Source organism: Trifolium pratense, linkage group LG1 (assembly GCF_020283565.1).
Source record: "Trifolium pratense cultivar HEN17-A07 linkage group LG1, ARS_RC_1.1, whole genome shotgun sequence".
NCBI classification, from domain to species: Eukaryota; Viridiplantae; Streptophyta; class Magnoliopsida; order Fabales; family Fabaceae; genus Trifolium; species Trifolium pratense.
Window position 1 is genome coordinate 46,874,232 of NC_060059.1, and position 25,188 is coordinate 46,899,419.

Genomic DNA, 25,188 nt, shown 5'->3' on the forward strand with positions numbered 1-25,188 from the left:
AGAAATTATGTTTTGGATTTTAGTAAGTGACATCCTCTTTTGAAAAAAAGTAATCACATTTTTTATTAATGATAATCGGTTGTGAAATGAGGGTGTTACAAATAGCATTAATGGAGAGAGGTTCCTTGTGAAGTCAGGAGAACCAGCCACTTACAAGAAGATGTTTGATGTCTGGTTTAAGGAAGTCGAGGCATTTGTCATAGAATTGTATAAGCATTGGAAAATGGCAATGCCTTTCGACTTCAGCAAATTTAAGTGGGAAACTCCCAAAATTCCAACTCAACCAGACAAAGACAATTGTGGAGTTTTCTGCATGAAGTTCCTAGCTGAATGGGAAGGTGACAGTAAGACCTCAATGGACTCTTTCAAAGATTGGAACAAACTCAAAAAGCAAGACAAAGTGGCAAAGCTAATGGATTTGAGGATTGGAATATGCTCCACAATTTTAACTCACTGCAGCAATTCAAAAGCGGAATATGTGGTAAACAAAGCAGCTTCTTACTATCAAGAAATGGCTCAAAAGCTGCAACATGATGTCTAGGTTCTAGATGATGTCTTACTTAGTTTTTGGATTTGTATATAGATAAATTTCTGAATTTCTTGTTATGTTAGTTTATGATAGATTTCTGAATTTTTGAATTTTTGAAAATGCCTTGCTTAAATAGGTTCTAGAGGATATAATGAGTGACCAAGAGTCAGAGACCAGGTTGAAACTTTTTTATGTATTCATTGTTGAGTCTCTGACATGTGAGTTGGTGTATGAAGAATTGGTGGTTCATGTCTTAATTCCCAATTTGGTGGAGAAGGCATATTTGTTATTTATTATGAGTTATGTCATTTTGATATTATTGAGCATGACTATTATACACCAAAAAGGAAGAATCTGACTTTCACATTGTTGAAAATTAGTAATCTATCATTTTCATTTTACTTGTAGTTTGAATAAAGATGAGCACTCATATTAATTGTAGAATGTGATATACTTGAGATGAAGTTCTGCGATTGTTGTGTTTATCTATTGGTGGGTTATACACTCATATTACTTGTAGTTTGGATAAAGATGAGCACTCATATTAACTGAAACCATTACTCTTGATAAATGGTTTCAGTAAGTTATACACTGAAACCATTACTCTTGATAAATGGTTTCAGTTACATTTTAATCTTTCTCAACTTAATTATAAATGCATTTGAACAACATTAACTATTAAGCAAACCCATTTGAAAATTATCTCAATTTAATTTTGAAAAAACCTTTCGTCACTTTCGAAATTTAATTTTTTTTGTTAAATGGTTTCAGTTACATATACACTTTTGATAAAAGGTTCAATACATTAACTCTCAATTTAATTATAAATGTATTTGAACGACATTAACTATTAAGCAGACCCATTTGAAAATTATCTCAATTTTGAAAAAACTCTTGATTTTGGTTTTCATACTTATGATTTTCAATATTATAACCTTGATTTTGAATATTATTAACCCATGATGGATTTGTACACTGAAACCATTACTCTTGTTAAATGGTTTCAGTATGTTATACACTGAAACCATTATGCTTGATAAATGGTTTCAGTACGTTATACACTGAAACCATTAGTCTTGTTAAATGGTTTCAGTTACATATACACTTTTGATAAAAGGTTCAGGAACTTCCATTAGTCTTCCATCAGTCTTGTTAAAAGTGCAAGAAGAAAGTAACAAATGGCTAAATATAATCATAATAATGGACCAAATATAAAAATGTTATTATATTATCAATTTACCAATCAAAGATAATGAATTATTAATAAACCATGTCTCACATCCTTTACAAGTTTGATTTTAAAGCTCAAATAGACATACAAATGCAAGCTTAATCTTGACATTTGTAGAGTGAAAACAATCATTTGCTCCACAAAAGGGAATGAGACGATGGCATCAACCTCTGCTTGCAACCCTTATGAAATTCTTAGAACTTGGAGATTTCAGTAAAGAAGAACATTAGATAAACCAAATATAAAAGCATCAAATTCAGTGGTAAAGCTGCACTCAATGCAATAAAGCGCGTAAAAAAAATGGTCAAAAGGAAACTATAACACTTCTAACATAATAAATCACAATGTAGCACAACCAAACATCAAATTGTGTATTAAATCTGAATATTAAAACAAATTATCCAAACAACTGACACATTGTTATGTCCTACTTCTTTCCATTGTGCAGCCATCAAATTGGAATGAATCTTTTAATTTGCAATTCATGCAAAAGATGTACTAAATCAGATCAAGCATGTTTCTATGGCCAAATTCTGCATTAATAGAACATACATTGTTCACTACTAACTCATAAGCTTATCAAATGAAACCATATACAAACCAGAAAACCAAAAAACCATATAATTTACTCCCTTTATCTATTCTAGAAACTGCAATCATTTCACATACAGCTACTAGGAAGATTACAATTCATTAAACTAAAATATCAAATACATTCATATAATAATGCTATTGAAAGTGTTGCATTCCATTTATTAAACTTTAGATATTACTGAAATATTCCAAGCAAAAACAAAGATAACCCAACTGTATCAAGAAATGAAGAAAAGATAACCCTTGGAAGTCATGAACATTACTGCTGCTCTTGCATTTCTCCTGCTGCACTTTTTTTCTTTAAAGCCTCCTCATCTTCTCTCTTTTGTTTCTTCCGTTCTATAATGAATTTCTGCCTTTCTCTAGCTTTTTCATAATCACTTTTAAGTCGCTTCTTTGACTTAATTGGATTTGGTCTTTCTTTGAACTTTGGTGCAGTGGACTTCTCGGAAGATGGTTCACCAACAACAACAATTGCTTTTGAAGACTTAGACGGCGTCACTGACGACGGGTTTGTACCAATACCTTTAGAAAAAAGTAACTCCTCTGCCTTTTCCCCAGCTTCAAGAACACCATCAAGAAAAATTTGAGAAGCCTCTGGATCTGCACAAACACGCGTAGAAAGCTGAATTGTAACAGCACAAATTTGTTGATATCGTTGTGCTTGGGTGGTGTCTTCAGTGCCAACACTAACGGAAGATTTCAGCTTATCGACAGACGGACGCACATCTCTAGTCCAACGCTTCAAAACATATTGTGCAGGTATTGTCTTCAAACAATGATATTGCACAGAACCACCCAAGAACTCCAAGATTTTGAAAACATGTCGACATAAGAATCCCCTGTTCTCAAACATACGACATGTGCAACTAAAACTTTTGCTCCTAATGTCAACTGTGACAACCCTCTCATCAAGTCGATCAAGATCTTCAAAACTCGGGGACATAATTTCTTGAAATTCATCAGAATTTGAAGCCCCGCCATTATCATTATCAGCATCATCATCATTATGATCATCTACTTCATCAGGATCATCAACCTTTTCAATTGTGAACACTTTGAAAAACTTATTTAACTCAGACCCTTTTGATGTGTCCTCCTGATAATAGTATTTGAAGAAAAGGTCATACTGCCTGTGGATAAATGCAAAAGAAGCTTGTAACACCCCCTTTTCAAAGACTGAAAAGAAGAGCGTCACAGTTCTCTACCCAAATTTAAATGCTTAAATACAAGTAAATAAAATTATGCTAGTTTATTTTTGGTAAAGGAAAAGTATAAGTGAGAAATGTTCTCGAATATAAGTACTATTATTTTTATTTAAGAAAGTTTTCAAAATTCTCTTTATATAAATTATTTAGTAAGTCCATAAATAATATGCATCACTTATATCAAACAATCATCTAGTAATTTTGCTCAAAGGATTTTCAAATATAAAACATTTTCATTTCACATAAGTATCTTACAATTTTTCAATATGAAATAATAAAAGATAAATTCCTACAAAAGACTCTAACCCACAAATGATCACAAGCTGGTCAAACACTAAGATACATGTCACCTAGAGAGTACTCCAATGACGTCATCAATACATATCAAAGAGATCTTTCTCTTTAGGCTCCAAAGATAAACTAGATCACTAATCAACACTAACGGTCCTTGTATTATAATTAATGTCTCTCACAATCACGTTTTCCTTTTCTCAATGAACTTCAACTTGAGTTCTTAGAATCCTGCACTAACTGTTGTAAGGGGTGAATCACTCGTACACAAGTTACCATCGTGATGATGTCACAAGGTTACAGATAATATTATACAAGTATATACATTTATTTAATAGTATATATACATAACTGAGTATCTAATCATGTATTTAATTAAATAGAATCAAGTAGTCAAATAGTCACATATAGTCAAATAATCACAAAGTGAATTACATAAACATTATATCATCATCACTAATCAACAATTAGTCAGACAAGGAAAATCAAATATATCAATCATCAAATATATCAAACATCGAAATTGAATCATTTAAAATGTATATAAAATCTAATCATAATTCTTCACTCGAAGTTAGTCTTCTAATTTGGTTAGTATTATCTTTATTCAACCTACTCCATGGAGACCTCTATTATGAGCGTAAGGCCGTTTCAACTGCCATAACATGGTCGTTTGCAAATCAACATATATCAAATATGTCTCAACCATTCTGGCCCGAGCGCTACACCTTATTATAGATAGTCCTGCACAGTCAGGTTTCACCACGTCGGGTTGTATGATTTCCTCCAGTCAGAGTGGCTATCTCTGACTATTGGTAGGAGTTCAAAACGCCGGTGATCCCCATTAGGTCTTGAGGCGACCTAGCCGAACCTATCCTCAGTCTTACATACATTATAGTACTGTAAGAAACACCCTGTTTTGCTCTTCACCTATCAAAGGTGATTAACTGTTCAACTTTTCAACTTAAATTTTCTTTGTCAATATCAACTTGACATATTAATCCTCAAAACTCACCATACAACTTATGAGAGTTAACCTCAATTTTTCACCATAACACTCAAACATATGAACATTTTCAAATCATATATTGCAGAAGATTTATTCACACATATAATCAAACTAAAATCAATCACTCATCATTTAACATTTTGCACATACCTTAATGAATATAAATTACTATATAAAGTACACAACACCCCTAGTTATAACTAATAATATATATACAAGTAACACATTTCTTGTGCTCATCGAAACTTATTATTAGCGATTCCCCTTACCTCGAAGCTTTCCAAAATAACTCGAGCAATCACCTTCATCTAGGACACCTATTAACTCATCAAAACAACTATTTCTTAACTAACTAGAATTATAATTAAATTCTAACAATACTAATGTATTAAAAGAAATTATGCAAGAACAGGAACCTAACATAATTAAGAAAATTGCATGACATCTACTTCTTATTCTCATACGTGTATATGGTTTCATAGTAAATGAAACAAAGACTTTCAACTCATCATATGAATCCAAAGTTTAGAAGTATCTTGTTACCAACTTGTTACATAATTACACTTTACTTGTGATCACTTAAAGAATCAATAAGGGTACTAGACATGAGTTCATTGCTAATATAAAATCAAGTGAAAATAGACAACCTGTTAACTAAAACATTTGAGTAAGTGCTCTGTTTTTAGCAATATTGGAAAAAGACTCTTAGTTTTCATAGAGTTGGCTTAAGCTAAAAACTAGAAGAATTGCATAAGTGCTCTGTTTCCTTCATAAGTAATAATAAGACTATAGCTACATTAAAGATCTTGGAAGTTATTGAAAATACAAGTGTCTAAAGGTTTTTAGAATGAATGAAAGAGACAAGTTTTAAAAAGACAAACAAACAGAACAAGAAAACATTGGAGAATGAAAAGAAAGAAAATATTCAAACCTTGAAATTCCTAGCTTCGTGTGACAGTGATGGTTTGTGTGGGATTGATAAAGATTAAGGTTCTATTTATAGGGGAGTTTCAATGATGATTATGGACAATTAGGAGACCACGTTTTCTCTTCTACTTAAGCCCACGTTTTCATTTCCACTTGTGAAGAAAGATTAAGCCACGTTAATACATGAGGTGTAACTCCTATCTCTTAAGAGTTCATCCCTATCTCTTAATTTTTATTTAAATTTTTCATTTAATTTTAATAACATAGATATTTTTTTCTGGTCTAAAAGATATTTTTATTTTCTTTTTCTACGATATAAATTTATACTGTTGAGTAAACTACTGTTCGAAATTCGGTAGAATTTTAAGCCCAAACTTTTATCATAGCCTACTAAAATATTTCATGATTGATTTCTAAAATTATTTTTCTTAAATTCACAGTCTAGAGAAAATATTAATTATCAATCTACACAAAATAAATATACTATCAAAGCACACCTAAAATAATTCAGAAATATTAGGTATCACAATGACATATTTTCATAAACTATTTATTTTTAAGGGTTTATACCTTTACACTACTAGTTCTGAAATTTAAACCATAGCTTACATCAAATTAATAGATTAGATTTATAGATTTTCTTTATCTAAAATTCATTTCCAAGAAAATAATTACTTAAACATTCTCATACTTTAGACACGTAACTAGGACTAACATGATATTGTATACTATTGTGAAAATATAACTAAATCATCAAATTTATTTTATAAAAATACTTAAATTAATAATATAAAGAAAATATTAGTTTATAAAATTTGGGGTGTTACATTACTACCCCTCTTAAAAAAATTTCGTCCTCGAAATTTGTAATCAAAGAAATATATGACAACTATCTTATAGTTAGAGAAATTTAGTAACTTCGAATTATATAATTAAGAGCATATGTACATAATCTCCTTACCCAAAGATAATAATAATAAAGATAGATACTTCTCTAAGAATTCATTTGATAAATATAATAGACTTAACTTTTAATATATCATGTTCCTATGATTTTCTATAGCCTTGCTAAAGTTACAATCAAAACTTAAAAATTTTCTTTTATACACATTTAAAATCTAAACTTACCCCAAAAAGATCCAACTTCAATTACGGCCATACCTACCTAGTAAACTTATCATAAAAAAATTTGACTTCACTATTTCTAGTCTACTATTAATAATCTTTTAAAAAAAATCATTTATCTTAACACTAAAATCATATTATCATTACCTTTCTTGACATTGAATATCAGCGACCATAGTACTATTTCCTATTCTTAGCATTAGATATAGGTCTTTCAAACATCATATAGTGTAATCAAAACTTAACCATCACTATTCTTAATACTACTTATAAAATTCATTCCTATAAGTTCAACTTCCATAATAATTTTTGAATTCACATTTATCTTCAAAAATGTATGTATTTATATCTTAACTACATTTCTAAATCTTAGCAATTTTCTAATCTACAAATAAAGTTCCTAGTCCAATCACTATACTTTCAACTTTATTATCTTTGTTATATAAAGCTAAATTTTCAAACTTAGATGCCACACAAGTTCATTCTACACTTGCAAAATTAAGCACAATTCTATGTATTGAAAATTTCTAATATTTAAATCAAAATTCATAATCCGATCAATATTTTCCAATCTCCAACTTCTTCTTTTTTTTCTTCCTAAACTCGGTATATAATCTAAGAATCGATAAATCCAAAAAATCAATCTTACTTACACTAGTAGAAATCCAACTCAAGGTGGGACAATTTATGTATAGGCTGATATGTTTTTTTTTATTTTCTATATACCACACAAACTCTTTCTATACCATTAAAATTATATCAAAAGATTAGTCATGCTTTTACTATAATTCTATCTTGGTAGAAACTAAAGTTTCATCTAAAACTAAAATAAAGATTCTTCTTCTAAGAAGTTCATAGGATTAATATATACCTACTATATATTCTCCACTATTCCAAAGTGAACCACTCAACTTAAACCACAACACCATTTCGATATTAAAACCTCCATTTATATTGTTTGACTCTCCTCAAAACTTATTATTTACTATATCATTACTTGAAGCTCAAGTCTTCATACTTACTTAGATATCTTCCCTTAACCATACTATCCAATAGAAATTCTTTTGTCAACTATAGTTCTTACAACTAACTCTAAATCTACTCACTTTTTCTTTTCTAAAAAAAATAAAATCTACTCATACTTTTTCTTTTGAAAGATAATCTATTTATATTTGCAGCAAGTGTGTGCTATAATTTCCAACTAAAAGTATTCAATCATATTCTTAATAACTAAAATTAAACTTTCTAAAATACACCACAATCAAATATCTCAAACTCATCGTTAAATATATTTTATTTTCACTTATCAAAATAATCATATTTCATCAATTCTAAAATTTACTCTAGTAGTCTTGTATTGGTTCATCCTATAGAACTAGTTTGTTTCACATAACTTACTCCAATGTAAAATTGACCATAGACACACTCTTCCAATTTTAACATAATTAACCTTAACCATGAGTCTTAATTTATTTATTTTCTTAAAATTTTGAAACAACACAATTTTATTTATAATAATTCTTACATAACTACAATAAATGCCTATAATAGGAGAAACACAACAAGAACAAAAATTGTGCAAGCATAGCATGACCAACAAAACATAGCAAAACCAATACACCATACTAGAAACCAAAACAATCAGTTTGTACTTACCTAACCACAAAAATGCAGCAACGCGGCAGTTAGCCTAATAACTAAAAAAAAAAAAATAAGGAATCTTATACCATCAAAAACAAAGACTAGCAAAGCAAAATCTCGTGTCCCTAAAATTTTACCTTAACAAACTATTACTTAAATTTCTTTAGGATTTACTATGATTTTTTTTTTCGTATCGTAATACCATTTCTAAAAATTGGCATCCGCACTAAAGTCTACTAAATTCCATGCTCACATATTATTCAACTAGCCATAAGCTAACACAATGTGACATATTCTTGAACTACATAATTACCTACATATATGACCATTGATTCTCTTAGTGAAGTAAAATTTCAATCCATAAGACTCTCAAACAAGCAAGACCTTACTATACTCTAAGTCTATCATAACATTATCATAATTATTAGTCATATAAAATTAATGTTTCCCTAAACATTCTAAGATATTTCTATGATTTCCTATTATTACTCATTCTCTATGAACTAATTATGCATATAGAAAAATCATTAGATCTCATTATTATCTATTTATCCATACTAGTCAACCAACTATATTCTCAATAATTTAAAGTATCAAAATCTTTCAATGTAGTTCCTTAATCTACTTAGAAAAAGAAAATTGACTAACCATCAGGAGTTCTACTCATTCTGACATATATCCATGTTGTCATCATCTGCACTAAAATGACTCACAAAATTTCCATTACGATTAGACCATCCTTATACCCCATATACAAACTTAGAATGAAAACACTTTTATCTTACAATTTCACATAACAAAAGCAAACATAGATGACACAACAAAAGCATCATGAACCTATTCCCCAAAGACTCCCGAAAGACTCGACCAGCTCTGATACCACTAATTGTAACACCCCCTTTTCAAAGACTGAAAAGAAGAGCGTCACAGTTCTCTACCCAAATTTAAATGCTTAAATACAAGTAAATAAAATTATGCTAGTTTATTTTTGGTAAAGGAAAAGTATAAGTGAGAAATGTTCTCGAATATAAGTACTATTATTTTTATTTAAGAAAGTTTTCAAAATTCTCTTTATATAAATTATTTAGTAAGTCCATAAATAATATGCATCACTTATATCAAACAATCATCTAGTAATTTTGCTCAAAGGATTTTCAAATATAAAACATTTTCATTTCACATAAGTATCTTACAATTTTTCAATATGAAATAATAAAAGATAAATTCCTACAAAAGACTCTAACCCACAAATGATCACAAGCTGGTCAAACACTAAGATACATGTCACCTAGAGAGTACTCCAATGACGTCATCAATACATATCAAAGAGATCTTTCTCTTTAGGCTCCAAAGATAAACTAGATCACTAATCAACACTAACGGTCCTTGTATTATAATTAATGTCTCTCACAATCACGTTTTCCTTTTCTCAATGAACTTCAACTTGAGTTCTTAGAATCCTGCACTAACTGTTGTAAGGGGTGAATCACTCGTACACAAGTTACCATCGTGATGATGTCACAAGGTTACAGATAATATTATACAAGTATATACATTTATTTAATAGTATATATACATAACTGAGTATCTAATCATGTATTTAATTAAATAGAATCAAGTAGTCAAATAGTCACATATAGTCAAATAATCACAAAGTGAATTACATAAACATTATATCATCATCACTAATCAACAATTAGTCAGACAAGGAAAATCAAATATATCAATCATCAAATATATCAAACATCGAAATTGAATCATTTAAAATGTATATAAAATCTAATCATAATTCTTCACTCGAAGTTAGTCTTCTAATTTGGTTAGTATTATCTTTATTCAACCTACTCCATGGAGACCTCTATTATGAGCGTAAGGCCGTTTCAACTGCCATAACATGGTCGTTTGCAAATCAACATATATCAAATATGTCTCAACCATTCTGGCCCGAGCGCTACACCTTATTATAGATAGTCCTGCACAGTCAGGTTTCACCACGTCGGGTTGTATGATTTCCTCCAGTCAGAGTGGCTATCTCTGACTATTGGTAGGAGTTCAAAACGCCGGTGATCCCCATTAGGTCTTGAGGCGACCTAGCCGAACCTATCCTCAGTCTTACATACATTATAGTACTGTAAGAAACACCCTGTTTTGCTCTTCACCTATCAAAGGTGATTAACTGTTCAACTTTTCAACTTAAATTTTCTTTGTCAATATCAACTTGACATATTAATCCTCAAAACTCACCATACAACTTATGAGAGTTAACCTCAATTTTTCACCATAACACTCAAACATATGAACATTTTCAAATCATATATTGCAGAAGATTTATTCACACATATAATCAAACTAAAATCAATCACTCATCATTTAACATTTTGCACATACCTTAATGAATATAAATTACTATATAAAGTACACAACACCCCTAGTTATAACTAATAATATATATACAAGTAACACATTTCTTGTGCTCATCGAAACTTATTATTAGCGATTCCCCTTACCTCGAAGCTTTCCAAAATAACTCGAGCAATCACCTTCATCTAGGACACCTATTAACTCATCAAAACAACTATTTCTTAACTAACTAGAATTATAATTAAATTCTAACAATACTAATGTATTAAAAGAAATTATGCAAGAACAGGAACCTAACATAATTAAGAAAATTGCATGACATCTACTTCTTATTCTCATACGTGTATATGGTTTCATAGTAAATGAAACAAAGACTTTCAACTCATCATATGAATCCAAAGTTTAGAAGTATCTTGTTACCAACTTGTTACATAATTACACTTTACTTGTGATCACTTAAAGAATCAATAAGGGTACTAGACATGAGTTCATTGCTAATATAAAATCAAGTGAAAATAGACAACCTGTTAACTAAAACATTTGAGTAAGTGCTCTGTTTTTAGCAATATTGGAAAAAGACTCTTAGTTTTCATAGAGTTGGCTTAAGCTAAAAACTAGAAGAATTGCATAAGTGCTCTGTTTCCTTCATAAGTAATAATAAGACTATAGCTACATTAAAGATCTTGGAAGTTATTGAAAATACAAGTGTCTAAAGGTTTTTAGAATGAATGAAAGAGACAAGTTTTAAAAAGACAAACAAACAGAACAAGAAAACATTGGAGAATGAAAAGAAAGAAAATATTCAAACCTTGAAATTCCTAGCTTCGTGTGACAGTGATGGTTTGTGTGGGATTGATAAAGATTAAGGTTCTATTTATAGGGGAGTTTCAATGATGATTATGGACAATTAGGAGACCACGTTTTCTCTTCTACTTAAGCCCACGTTTTCATTTCCACTTGTGAAGAAAGATTAAGCCACGTTAATACATGAGGTGTAACTCCTATCTCTTAAGAGTTCATCCCTATCTCTTAATTTTTATTTAAATTTTTCATTTAATTTTAATAACATAGATATTTTTTTCTGGTCTAAAAGATATTTTTATTTTCTTTTTCTACGATATAAATTTATACTGTTGAGTAAACTACTGTTCGAAATTCGGTAGAATTTTAAGCCCAAACTTTTATCATAGCCTACTAAAATATTTCATGATTGATTTCTAAAATTATTTTTCTTAAATTCACAGTCTAGAGAAAATATTAATTATCAATCTACACAAAATAAATATACTATCAAAGCACACCTAAAATAATTCAGAAATATTAGGTATCACAATGACATATTTTCATAAACTATTTATTTTTAAGGGTTTATACCTTTACACTACTAGTTCTGAAATTTAAACCATAGCTTACATCAAATTAATAGATTAGATTTATAGATTTTCTTTATCTAAAATTCATTTCCAAGAAAATAATTACTTAAACATTCTCATACTTTAGACACGTAACTAGGACTAACATGATATTGTATACTATTGTGAAAATATAACTAAATCATCAAATTTATTTTATAAAAATACTTAAATTAATAATATAAAGAAAATATTAGTTTATAAAATTTGGGGTGTTACAAAGCTGGTGTGTACTTCTTTACAACGGATGGCATCAGTTGATGGTTTCAGTGTATATTTGTTTCTTCATATGTTGCTAGTTATGTGTATATTTGTTTCAATTAGAAAGAACTACAATCTAATTGTTTACAAAAGACATTATAATTGAATCAAAATCAAAATCAAGATCAAAAGCAAAATCAACTTAGAATAACATATCAGAATCAAAGTATTCAATTAGGAAATGGTGATGAATGTTGTTTTTGCCTGAAACCATAATACTTGCCTAATGGTTTCAGGCAAAAACAACATTCATCCATATGAGATTCAAACTCAAAATCAAAATCCATAAATATACATTTCAATCAAAAACCAGAAATATAACAATAAAAATCAAAGTATTCAAGCATTCAAGCATGCAAAAGTTAAACATATTCAAGCATGCAAAATTATACACAACTAGCTAGCTACGTATGGTAGGGGGATATACAAAACACCTAAAAAAAGAGAAATATAACATTGAAACCATAAGTATGGTTTTATGGTTTCAGCAAGTTATAAACTGAAACCATTTACCAAGAGTAATGGTTTCAGTGTATAAACTACTGAAAGTCAAACTTCAGATATATTCCAGCTTTAAATGAACCAAATCAAAACAAATTACAACATATATAAAGCAATCACTAGCCAATGGTTTCAATGTATAACCTATCTGAAACCATTCAACATCAAAAATGGTTTCACTGTATAACCTATCTGAAACCATTACATATAAAAAAAAACTATTTAAAATTATACACAATTGATAACTAGATAGCACAACCAGGGTGAATATAAGCGTATATGAAAATATGCAATATCAGATCAGTCAATCAGGGTGAATATAAAAATGCATATGTATAACACATACCTTTGATTCAAATGAAGGAAAATCGCACTTAAAACAGAGTGTAAAACGCAGCGGAAATTAAAATTTTCCTTCGATGGATCCTTGCGAATGGACATGATCAGGGTTTCGATTATTACCTTTGAAGAACAATTCCTCGATTCTGAATTGATCACAAGAACCGCACGATCGCAGCACCTCTAGCCGGTCCACACGAACAGTTTCCGTTCACCTCTTAGTGCTAGCTGCAAGACGACGGTAGAGGGAGATTTAGTGTGGTTAGGGTTTTAGAGAATTTTAGGGTTTCTCTAAAATTCGTATTATGTGTGTAACCCAGACTGAATTGCATAAGGCTCTATTTATAGAGCTTCTTATGTTGTCTTCAAGCCAAAGCGGTTATTGGACTTCGCAAGCCCAATAACCTACTGTTACTAATCGCACCCCACTAATAAGTCATACTTATTTCTCCCGTCATTAACTGTCCTTATGTGTGTGACCCTGTAGGTTCCTATGACGTTGGCAATAATATTAATCTCAATATTATAAACAGTGAGCGGTATCTAGCAACACATCACTGCTACCCAAGTCATAAGAATGTCACGTGATCTGACAAACCTTTCCGTGATAAATATCTTGTGTATAATTACCCTTTCCGTGACAATACTGTGAACACAAGGCATAGTCTGTCACCCTTGTTAAGTTCAATATTGGGCCCATAGACATATCATCCTTGTCGCCTCTCGATTCTGCGATTTAAGGTTCTTTGTTAAGTTGTTTCCCTGTTTTTGCGATGGTGTTTCTATCACCAATCTGATTAGCGTCGTTCACAGTATTGTCTCTGTCTCTCGTTAGGCTTGCAGCAAAGGCAAAACATTCAAGGGGTTTTGCCAGGGTTATTGGAAATTATAGCAAGATAGCCACGGGGTCTTGCTAGGGATTTGGGGTTGTCTCCGTTGTGAGAGTTGCGTTAGTTTATCTCTCCGTTATCGTGAGAGTTGTGCGTTTTCGTTTCTGTTTGCTTTGCTCTGTCTTCCTGTTTGTCACGGTGTGCTTTAATCTTCTGGTTGCGCCGCGTTTTCGAATTTGAAGAGTTGTTGCTTGTAAGTCTGTTCTGGTTTTTGTGGCTGTTCTGCGCTTTGTTTTCACCATGGAAGCAAATTTAGAGAACCTTAATCTAGGCGAAGAGGAGGTTCTGAATTTCGAGTTGGAGGAGAATGATACTGAACAAGATGATGTTACCTTATGTTTAGTAGGTCGGTTTGTCCATGATCGTCCTATTAAGTTCAATGTCATGAAGGTGCGAATGGCTGAGGTATGGAGGCCGGTGAAGGGTATGTCAGTAAAGGAAGCTTCACAGGGTCTGTATTTGTTCAAATTCTTTCATCCACTGGATGTTGAAGCGGTAATCAAGGGTGGGCCTTGGACTTTTGACAACTTCACACTGATTGTTGAAAGTTTGAAGGTGGGAGTTGCATTATATGATATTCCGTTATTTCATGTCAACTTTTGGGTCCAAATTCATAATGTTCCAGTAGGAATGATGATTGAGAAGGTAGGGAAAGGTTTGGCAAACTATATTGGAGAATTTTTGGAGTATGATAGAAATAATAATACGAGCTTCTGGCGACAGTATATGAGGGTGAAAATTCGGGTAGATGTTAGAAAACCATTAAAGATCGAGAAGAAGATTGCTGTGAATGGTGGTGAGGGCGGTGTTGTGAAATTCAAATATGAAAAACTCGGACTCTTTTGCTTTGTGTGTGGTATTCTTGGCCACTCAGAAGATAAGTGTGATGTAAGATATGCCATAGAGAGGGATGATGGGAAGCGAAGTTGTTCGAACGAAATTAGAGTAGATGTCCGCCGTCCAGGTGGTTGTATGGACTCGCGATGGTTGCGTGAGGAAGGGAGAGGTAGGGCTGATACATTTACTGAGAGCCAATCAAGGGGAAATGCAACAAATTCTTCGCATTCTTCCCAATCTAATTTGGAACGCCCAAGTGCACACGCTACAGATAGGGAAAGGGAACCAGGTGGTAACTCTGTGGTGCTTCATGACAACAATGACATAATATCTACCTCGTCAATGGTAGCTACTAGACGAAATTCAGTTGTTCCCACTGAACCAGTTGTTATTAGGACTGTTGATACTGAAGGAAAATCGCATTTAAAACAGAGTGTAAAACGCAGCGGAAATTAAAATTTTTCCTTCGATGGATCCTTGCGAATGGACATGATCAGGGTTTCGGTTATTACCTTTGAAGAACAATTCCTCGATTCTGAATTGATCACAAGAACCGCACGATCGCAGCACCTCTAGCCGGTCCACACGAACAGTTTCCGTTCACCTCTTAGTGCTAGCTGCAAGACGACGGTAGAGGGAGATTTAGTGCGGTTAGGGTTTTAGAGAATTTTAGGGTTTCTCTAAAATTCGGATTATGTGTGTAACACAAGACTGAATTGCATATGGCTCTATTTATAGAGCTTCTTATGTTGTCTTCAGGCCAAAGCGGTTATTGGACTTCGCAAGCCCAATAACCTACTGTTACTAATCGCACCCCACTAATAAGTCATACTTATTTCTCCCGTCTTTAACTGTCCTTATGTGTGTGACCCTGTAGGTTCCTATGACGTTGACAATAATATTAATCTCAATATTATAAACAGTGAGCGGTATCTAGCAACACATCACTGCTACCCAAGTCACAAGAATGTCACGTGATCTGACAAACCTTTCCGTGATAAATATCTTGTGTATAATTACCCTTTTACCCTTATGTCTATATTGAACACAAGGCATAGTACGTCACTCTTGTTAAGTTCAATATTGGGCCCATAGACATATCTCCTGTTATGTAGGAGGGGTAAATTCCATCTAGGTCACTCATGTCCCTTAGTATGATTCGTGGAATACCCATCAACCAACTTTATAGTCATCCTGTTACGGATAACTTTGAATGGCGACAAAGTACTACACTCCTACATCTAGGGAACATAGTGGTTTCAGGTCGAAGGGTGGAATACACCACTTATCACTATGAGAATATCTTATGACATTTCATAACATACTATGTAGTATTCTCATGGTGGGTCAATCCGATATAAATATTACTCTTAATATTTATATCTATGTGAAGACTTGATTACTCTTTATCTATGATCCGTGAGATGTGATCATCAGTCTTCCAACATAATAGTCTCTATGTTTTGATGTTATCCCAATTCACAGCAAAGCTCGACTACGGATGTTTTAAGAATAGTGTTCTCATGTGTAATGGATTCTCACGATTAAGTCACACTTAACGTTCCATTCAATGAACTTACTATTCTAGGGACTCTATTATTATTTAACACATAAATATAATAAAGAAAAGCCTTTATTTAATAAGTAAATTATCCAATACAAGTATCATGCAATTATAAATAATTGGCCTCTAGGGCTTACACCAACAGATACACCGCTTTTAGCCCTCTCATCTAGTTCCACTCTGAGAGAAAGCAGACGGAATACCCCATTGTTAACTGAAGTGGGTCATTCTGAACAGATGGAAACTCATTTAGAGAGAAAAACGCAGACGTGCTGAAGGCATAACTCCAGCAGCGACAGATGAGCAACTTAACCAGCATTTTTTATTGGCAGGTCCTGGCAGCTCCCAGGACTGTCGGGACTCATGATTATTCTTAGTTGGAATTTTCGGGGCTTGGGCGGCCCTAGTGCAATTCCTAATCTGCGGAAGCTTGCCTGAGAACATAAGCCAGATATTTTATTTTTGTCTGAAACATTATCTCATGCTAGACACCTCGAACCTATTCGGGTCACGTTAGGTTACGATTCTTGTCTGGCTATTGATGTGGAGGGGCAGAGTGGAGGTCTGGCGGTGTTCTGGAAGGATAATAGTAAATGTAGAGTTTTGAACTGTACGAGAAATTTTATTAATATGTTAGTGGAGGATGAGCAGAAGGGGGAGTGGAGGTTAACATGTTATTATGGATATCCGGAGCGTAGTAGACGAAGACATGCATGGAATCTTTTGCGAGAGTTAGTTAATATGTCCCCTGTACCCTGGTGCATAATTGGTGATTTTAATGATCTACTTTCACAGGAGGATAAAAAGGGCATTCACCCACAGCCCAATTGGTTGTGTATGGGATTCAGACAAGCGATCAATGACTGTAATTTAATCGATATTCCTCTTGCAGGACACCCATTTACTTGGATCAAAAGTCGAGGTACACCTCATGTTATTGAAGAACGGTTGGATAGAGTTATGGCTAGTACGAGTTGGCTGCATCTTTTTCCTGACGTAAGACTGTCTAACCTCTTGGCTTCACATTCGGATCATAGTCCAATTTTACTTCAATGCTCTCCTATCATAACAGTCCGCTTCAGTGGTTCTTTTCGATTTGAGAATAAATGGCTGAAGGAACCGGATTTGGAAGAGACGGTGATTGATGGCTGGGGTGCGAATGACAATATTGCGATAGTTGACCGTGTTGCTCGTTGTGCTAACAAGCTACAAAGGTGGGGCAAAAGGAAAAGAGTGAAGTTTAAACAGGAGATTGAAGATTGTGTCCGTGAGATGGAGGCGTTGAGGGATAATCAGGGGGAGGCAGAGAGTAAGAGGTTTCAGGAATGCTCTGATAGGCATGCTACTTTACTGGTTCAGGAGGAAGGATACTGGAAGCAGCGAGCCAAGATGCATTGGCTTCAAGAAGGTGACTTGAATACTCGATTTTTTCACATATCAGCTTCAGCTCGCAGTAAGAAGAAGAAGATTACCAAACTTGTTGATGAAGCAGGTACTGCAGTTCATACTCAAGAGGATTTATGCGAGGTAGCTAAGAATTATTTGAATACTCTTTTCAAAAATACAAGTGGCATTCATGAACCTGTGCTTAATCTTATCCAGCAAAGGGTGACAAAGGAGGATGATCATTTACTTATGGCACCCCTGACCAAAATTGAATTACAACAAGCTTTATTTCAGATGCACCTGGATAAATCACCAGGTCCTGATGGTTTCAACCCAGCTTTCTACCAAAGGTTCTGGGAACATTGTGGGGACGATATTTTTGTAGCCGCATCTTCCTGGTTAGATAGGGGTTACTTTCCTTCTAGCCTTAATGAAACTAATATTTGTCTCATCCCTAAATGTGATAATCCTACTTCGATGAAAGATTTGAGACCTATTTCCCTATGTAATGTCCTCTACAAGATAGTTTCTAAAGTGCTTGCTAATAGGTTGAAGTTTTGTCTGGATAAATGTGTTTCCCAGGAGCAGTCAGCTTTTGTCGAAGGTCGGTCGATCCTTGATAATGCCCTTATTGCTATTGAAGTTATACATGCTATGAAGAGAAAGACTAGAGGATATATAGGTGAGTTAGCATTAAAAATTGATATTAGTAAGGCTTATGACAAGGTGGAATGGGGTTTCCTTCGTGGTATGTTAGTCAAAATGGGCTTTGGAGAGAAGTGGATACAATGGATGATGATGTGTGTGAGTTCTGTTAACTATTCAATGCTTATGAATTTTGACAAAGTTGGTCCTATTACTCCGGGAAGAGGTTTACGGCAGGGAGACCCATTGTCCCCTTATTTATTTATTCTTGTGGCGGAAGGACTGACAGCTCTAATACATCAAGCTGTTAGGAAAGGAGACATTCATGGTGTGCGAATTTGTCGAGGTGCCCCTGAAGTGTCTTATCTCTTGTTTGCAGATGACTGTTTCTTATTTTGCAGAGCCAATGTTGCTGAGGTGACCCAACTTTTGAGTATCCTACATACTTATGAACAGGCCTCGGGTCAGGAAATTAATCTGTCTAAATCTGAAGTGTTCATTAGTCGCAACATGTCACAGGCGGCACAAGCAGATTTAGCCGGTATACTTGGTGTGTGACATGTTTTGGGCACAGGTATTTATCTCGGCCTACCGTCTATGGTAGGTAGAAGTAAGAAGGCAATTTTTTCCTATATTAAAGATCGTATCTGGAAGAGGATAAATTCATGGAGAGGACGAGCCTTATCGAAAGCTGGAAAAGTGATTATGATAAAGTCAGTACTTCAAGCCATCCCAGCTTATTTTATGAGTATGTTTATCCTCCCTTCTTCTTTTATTGATGATATTGAAAAAATGATAAATGCCTTTTGGTGGGGAGGTGGTAATGGTAATAGTAAAGGTATTCATTGGTTAGCATGGGAGAGACTTGCTTGCCCCAAAGATAAAGGGGGTTTGGGCTTTCGTAATTTTGAAGCCTTTAATATGGCTATGGTAGCGAAACAAGCGTGGAACATCTTACAAAATCCAGATACGTTGGTGGCTAGACTTATTAAAGCAAGGTATTTTCCACGATCTACTTTGTTTGAGGCGTCCTTGGGCTATAATCCTAGTTTTGCATGGCGTAGTATTTGGAAAGCTAGACAAGTTCTTTTACTTGGGTGTAGGTGGATGATTGGTGGTGGTGACAAGATACACGTCATGTCTGATCCTTGGTTACGTGGAAATGGAGAACGCTGGATTCCTTCGCCTCAACCTGAAGGAATATATAACTTATTTGTTAGGGACCTGATGATAGATAATTATAAAGCTTGGAATGTGCCTAAAATTCACATGTTATTCCTAGTCCAAGTGGCAGAGAGGATTATTGCGACACCTCTCATTGGGTCGGTTTATGTGGATAAAATGGTTTGGGCGGAGGAACGGAATGGTTATTACTCTGTCAAATCCGGGTACAAGCTTGCTATGAAGTGTATTTTCCGTAGTGATAAATACCATGTGGAAGGTAATTGGAAAGAAATATGGAAAGCGCATGCTCCACACAAAGCGCGTCATCTTCTTTGGAGATTATGTAGGGGATGTATTCCAACGAGACGTCGGTTATTAGAACGTCATGTTGATTGTGATGTTCATTGTCCATTATGTGAAGATGAAGTAGAAGATGATGTACACACTTTTTTCACCTGCGTTTCTGCTCAATCCAGTTGGCAAGCAGCTGGACTATCTGTCTTGGGTTCCGCAGCTTGTCAGCAAGGTAGTGCGGCAGATAGAGTGTTTGCCTTGTGTCGGAATGAGGATTACGCTACTATAGGTAGAGTGGTCACGCTGTTATGGAGTATATGACATAACCGGAATGATAAAATTTGGAATGATAATGTTATAAGTCCAATCCAAATTGGTCGAGCTGCGTTTGATCATTGGAACGAGTGGTTTGCAGTCCATAAGTTGCGAAGTAACGATGATCATGATGTTCCGCTTGTCAGCACCAATCAGTGGGAAAAGCCTCGTATAGGATGGTTAAAGTGCAATGTAGATGCATCATTTTTTGTCGGTGCAAGTAGGACCGCGATGGGTGCTTGTTTTCGTAATAATTCTGGTGAGTTTATGGCTGGAATTACGCAGTGGCAGCAACTGACTTTATCAACAGAGGAGGGTGAAGCATGGGCATTATTGCAAGCTATGAATGAAGCTAAGAGTAGAGGATTTGAAAGCGTCCAATTTGAAAGTGACTCTCAAGTGTTGGTTGATGCTATTCGTACCAAACGACGAGGCAACTCAAAGTTTCTTTCAATCGTTAATGAAATTATCCTTGTTATGCGATCACGTGTGAACTTTGAAGTTAAGTTTATTAGAAGACAAGTGAATTCGGTTGCTCACACTTTAGCTAGGGCGGCCAATTCTTGGACTAGTTTCCATAAATTTGAGATTATTCCTTCATGTATTGAACTTTTGATAATTAATGAAATGCAGTAAGTTTGTTTGGTTCAAAAAAAAAAGTAGGGTCAAACTGTATTTGGAAAACTAAAGTTTTTTTAAATTTTTTTTATACATAACATATTAAATTTTCTTTTTGGTACATAATATATTAAATTTATTTGAAAGAGTAAGTGTGTGGAAAAAAATATTAGTGAATTAAAATAAGGGTATAATAGGAAGATAAAGTGCAAAAATACATTTTCTTAATTTCTTGTTTTTTTTTTCTTTCTAAAACGACAAGTAATTTGAAACGGATGAAGTATAAGCAAAATTAATTTACTTTTATCATTTTCAAAATTTACTTTTATTTATTCTCATGGAAATTTAACGTAAATTGCATTTAATTTACTCTATTTTTTCTTTTCTCCATAATCCATAACCAATCAAAATTCATTTTACATCTTTCTATGAAACATATTTTAAGGAAATACAAAAATTATAATTCAAATTATCATATTGTACTTTTCTCGATAAATATAAAAAAAAATTTTTATAATATGAGACGGAGAAGTAGATTGATAACGAGGAAATGAGACAAGTCATTTAATTTAATGCCACATAAAGAGGAGAAAGAAAAAGTTGTTAATAGAAAACGATATCCACTTGTCAAAAAGGTAAGAGAAAAAACATCATCTCAATTAAACACATGAATGAATGGCTTATCAAAAAAAAAAACACATGAATGAATGTAACAAAACAATTGCCGACTCAAACTCTATCACATTCTGATCCATCTGGCTGTATAAATTCTCACCACACAGTGAGACCAATCTACTACTCTACTAGTCAACAATTACTTGCTTCTTCTTCCAAGTTACCCAAATAAGTCATTCATCGCCGCGTATTTTATTTTTCCATATGAAAAAAAGGTACAACCTGATAGGCTCAACTGAAATGGGATAAGCAAAAAAATTATCTTCTGTTAGTAAGTCAACATATCAATTTTGAACCCATGTGCTTCAACACCAATAAGGAAATAAAAAAGAATAAAAAGTTATCAACATACTACTAGTAGTTAATAAGAAATTGTCCTCGTGAACCTGGCTCAATTGGTAAACATCAAACTACATATGCAGGAGCTGAGATACGAAAAAAAACTGAGACGTTGATTCATAATCTGCAAGAGCGTGAATTTAACTTTTACAATTGACGTGAAAATTAAATAATCTATAACATCTCCGTTGGCAGTCTCTCAAATTTGAAAAAACTTCATTAGTGAATAATCTGTAACATAGCACTCTCAGATTTGAAATTTGTTGTTACTCACCTAAACTATAATTTTTCACAAAATATTTATAAAAAAAAAAGGCAAGATATTCTATGGTTAACTTGTTCTTCAAACTTACTTAATAGATAAATGAATGTTGACAATTCACAAAAAAAAAATAAATAAATAAATAAATAAATAAATGAATGAATGTTAACTTTGTCTTTTTGCCGATATTCCACGATATTCTAAAAAGTAGGGTATAGTGAATTGAAATTTTCGTTAGAAAAAAGTGTGGACGTTATCTTGCAACCATGGCTTTACTGTTCGAATCCACCACTAATCCCATAACATGTGGAATGAAGTGTTGCAACTACATAGGAGAAGTTTCTTTGATACTGTACTACTAGTGAAAGTTAACTCTATTATTGAATTTTGATATCATTGCAAATTGCAAATTGCAAATGCTGCTTATAGTGTCAAGAAACAAATAATAATTGGGAGGAGACCCCCCACTTGTGCTTGTGCTTGTGCTTCTACCCAATACAATAAATCAGATCATCTAAACCAGATATTGAATTACAAGACAGTATAACGGATAAAACAGAAAAATAAGTTAAGTGGTTGAGGTTATCATTCAATTCTTCTTCTATTTCAGTAATAAAATATTCCAGATGTATGATATGATAAATGCTTAAAATCAAAAGCTTGATGATGCCCTGGAAAAAAAAAAAAAAAAAAAAAAAAAAAAAAAGAACCAGGGAAATAAGTGAACTAAACTATAATTGCTACATACAAACGCAAGACAACATTTGTATTATAAATAACACTGCATGGTACAAGTTAGAAAAACTATGATAAATCACCAAACTAGCAGCATCCCTAACAATATTTCATAATGGTCTCTATCTCAAGTCAACATAAGATCATTGCCTCCCAGATGAGAGCGGAGGCAAACACGGACTTCATGCTCTTCTGGTCCGACGCGATGTTTTGGTACCATGATCTCTAGCACCGAACCTGGCTCATCGTAGTATGCTTCCAGATTGGCATCTTCAGGAATTCTGGTTGAAAGAGAAATTTCACGGACAAACTCTCCAGAGGGGCAGTGCTCTGAAGATGCATCTGTAAGCTTGAATGTCCTATCATGTCTCTTGATGAAAGGCTTTCGAGATGTGCTCATACAAGAAACCTTGATGATACCATGAGTCAAAGTGTTCCTCCATGAAACTTTCACACTTGCAAGGTCTACAAAGGGCAGACTGATAATAATCAAGTAACCTTGTTCATCCTCATAGATAGTTTTGGCAGCTGTAACCGGTCCGTACACATTCTTTATCACACCGCTGAAGTCATTTAACCAGTGAGGTTCACTTGGGTGCATTTCTATATCTTGGATCCGATCAGATGGAGGATTAACAGCAAGGTAACATTCTTCTTCGTTTCCGTTTACATTTCCATTCCCATTTCCGTGGGGGGAAAAGTCTTTCCTCTTTTTGCCGTTGGCAGAAGATAGGTCCAACAAATCACCGTTTGTGTGATTAGACAGAGGAGTTGACAAATTAAGTCCAGATCCATTAAGCAGCTTCTTTGGGTGTCCATTTGCAGCACTCTTGATTGAAGGGAGAGGTCTCTCAAGCTCAAAGTCTGTGTTGGGAAGATTTCTCCATGAACTGAAATCACTTGCTTCAGTTGGGACTGTGAAATTCAAATCTCGGCCAGTAAGTTCAATCCACCTTTTTCGATCATCCTCATCAAGATTCATCAGATTGGGTGAAGGAAAAACCTCAATACCATGAACACACTGAGGGTTTGAAAGTCCTCTATAATGCTTCCTTTGCATCCGGTGGGATCGAACAAAACCTTTGTCAACACTAAAAGGAAACGGCCGTTCCCCTTGGCGAGAATGGCCATTCATGTAACTCCTCAGCTGCATCTTACCCAAAGCATTTTCAGGCCTCTCCTTGAAAACCCACATGTACATATTTTCCATGTCATGTTGAACCATGAAAACATCCAGATTGAGATCAGATTTCACAAAACCAGAAATGCCATTGCTGTCCCTGACAATCTTGGCCTTAGATTTATCATTCAACGACGGCTTAAAGTAAAAACTAAAGAAAAACCAAGCACCCCATATGCTATCAAATCGTTTAGCACATTTCCTTCCAACTTTAGGCAGAGTGAGAAAAGTCTCCGTCTCATACCCTTGAGTACCAAGACCAACATCCAAAATATCACAAGGGTCAGAAATCCATGACTGTGGCGGTGGCGGGCTACGTTCGGCAGAAAGAGGCAAATTAATATCGGGTGGACGAGAAAGTATGGTTTGTCGATTCATCTCCAAATCCAGTTCCTCATGTGAAGATGCACTTGAATCCATGGACAATAGCGTAGAAGGGTGATGATTCTCCATTGACAAAGAAGCAAAACAGCAGGAATCGCCAATGCTACCTCATCATCATCATCATCTTGTTGATGAGTTTCATTGCTGGTTGATACAATATTGCCATCCCAAAAATAATTCAACAAAACAGTAACATACTTATAAACAACTTCATCATCATCATCATATCAATCCCCACTATATCTCCCTTCCATCAAACCCCTATATTTATCAATTCAATTTGAGAAAAAAAACAAAAAACAAATCAACAAATCCAAACTATTTAAATTAATGTATTTTTCTTCTATTTTCTTTATAAATCAATAAATAAACATACTCATCAACAATAAACATAACTATATAAATATCAATATAGGTATGTATGTATATAACAGTGATATTTCTCTTAAATCTATGCAAATTTTGAAAAGA

The 25,188-nt window shown here is 33.7% G+C and overlaps 4 protein-coding genes and 2 long non-coding RNA genes across 8 annotated transcripts in view; 2 read left to right on the top strand and 4 right to left on the bottom strand.

Annotated features, from left to right (window-relative positions):
• The window catches only part of LOC123905174, a 35,374-nt gene extending 34,531 nt beyond the window's left edge, over nt 1–843 (top strand). The window contains exon 10 of the mRNA XM_045954807.1: nt 102–843. Within this exon, the coding sequence (XP_045810763.1) occupies nt 102–541 (440 nt within the window). The 3' untranslated portion in view covers nt 542–843. The remainder of the gene's footprint in view (nt 1–101) is intronic.
• Nucleotides 844–1,891: 1,048 nt separating this feature from the next.
• LOC123895322 (protein FAR-RED IMPAIRED RESPONSE 1-like) lies at nt 1,892–3,754 on the bottom strand. The gene is made up of 3 exons (XM_045945578.1): nt 3,749–3,754; nt 2,596–3,558; nt 1,892–1,960 (listed from the first exon to the last, which is right to left on the bottom strand). The coding sequence occupies exons 1-2, from the start codon at nt 3,752–3,754 to the stop codon at nt 2,614–2,616; spliced, it is 951 nt and encodes a 316-aa protein (XP_045801534.1). The 3' UTR covers nt 1,892–1,960; nt 2,596–2,613.
• A 21-nt stretch (nt 3,755–3,775) lies between these two features.
• LOC123905183 lies at nt 3,776–6,047 on the bottom strand. Its single transcript, XR_006808348.1, has 2 exons — nt 5,794–6,047; nt 3,776–5,179 (listed from the first exon to the last, which is right to left on the bottom strand). It is a non-coding gene; the product is annotated as an uncharacterized LOC123905183 (long non-coding RNA).
• A 3,659-nt stretch (nt 6,048–9,706) lies between these two features.
• Nucleotides 9,707–11,978, bottom strand: LOC123905186. Its single transcript, XR_006808349.1, has 2 exons — nt 11,725–11,978; nt 9,707–11,110 (listed from the first exon to the last, which is right to left on the bottom strand). It is a non-coding gene; the product is annotated as an uncharacterized LOC123905186 (long non-coding RNA).
• Nucleotides 11,979–19,348: 7,370 nt separating this feature from the next.
• Nucleotides 19,349–20,530, top strand: LOC123895332. Its single transcript, XM_045945594.1, has one exon. It carries the CDS (start codon nt 19,349–19,351, stop codon nt 20,528–20,530), a length of 1,182 nt encoding a protein of 393 aa, XP_045801550.1.
• A 2,625-nt stretch (nt 20,531–23,155) lies between these two features.
• LOC123905191 overlaps nt 23,156–25,188 on the bottom strand; it is a 30,820-nt gene continuing 28,787 nt past the window's right edge. Inside the window, exon 2 of one of the 3 annotated variants that reach the window (XM_045954824.1) lies at nt 23,156–24,841. In XM_045954824.1, coding sequence (XP_045810780.1) covers nt 23,281–24,786 — 1,506 coding nt within the window. In that variant the 5' untranslated portion in view covers nt 24,787–24,841 and the 3' untranslated portion in view covers nt 23,156–23,280. Of the gene's footprint in view, nt 24,979–25,188 lie in introns of all 3 variants that reach the window. The other 2 variants (XM_045954820.1, XM_045954831.1) reach the window with 2 other exon arrangements.

Bases quoted from the DNA above. Each gene is read 5' to 3' on its own strand.
- LOC123895332 (XM_045945594.1), top strand. From the start codon at position 19,349: ATGGTAGGTAGAAGTAAGAAGGCAATTTTTTCCTATATTAAAGATCGT.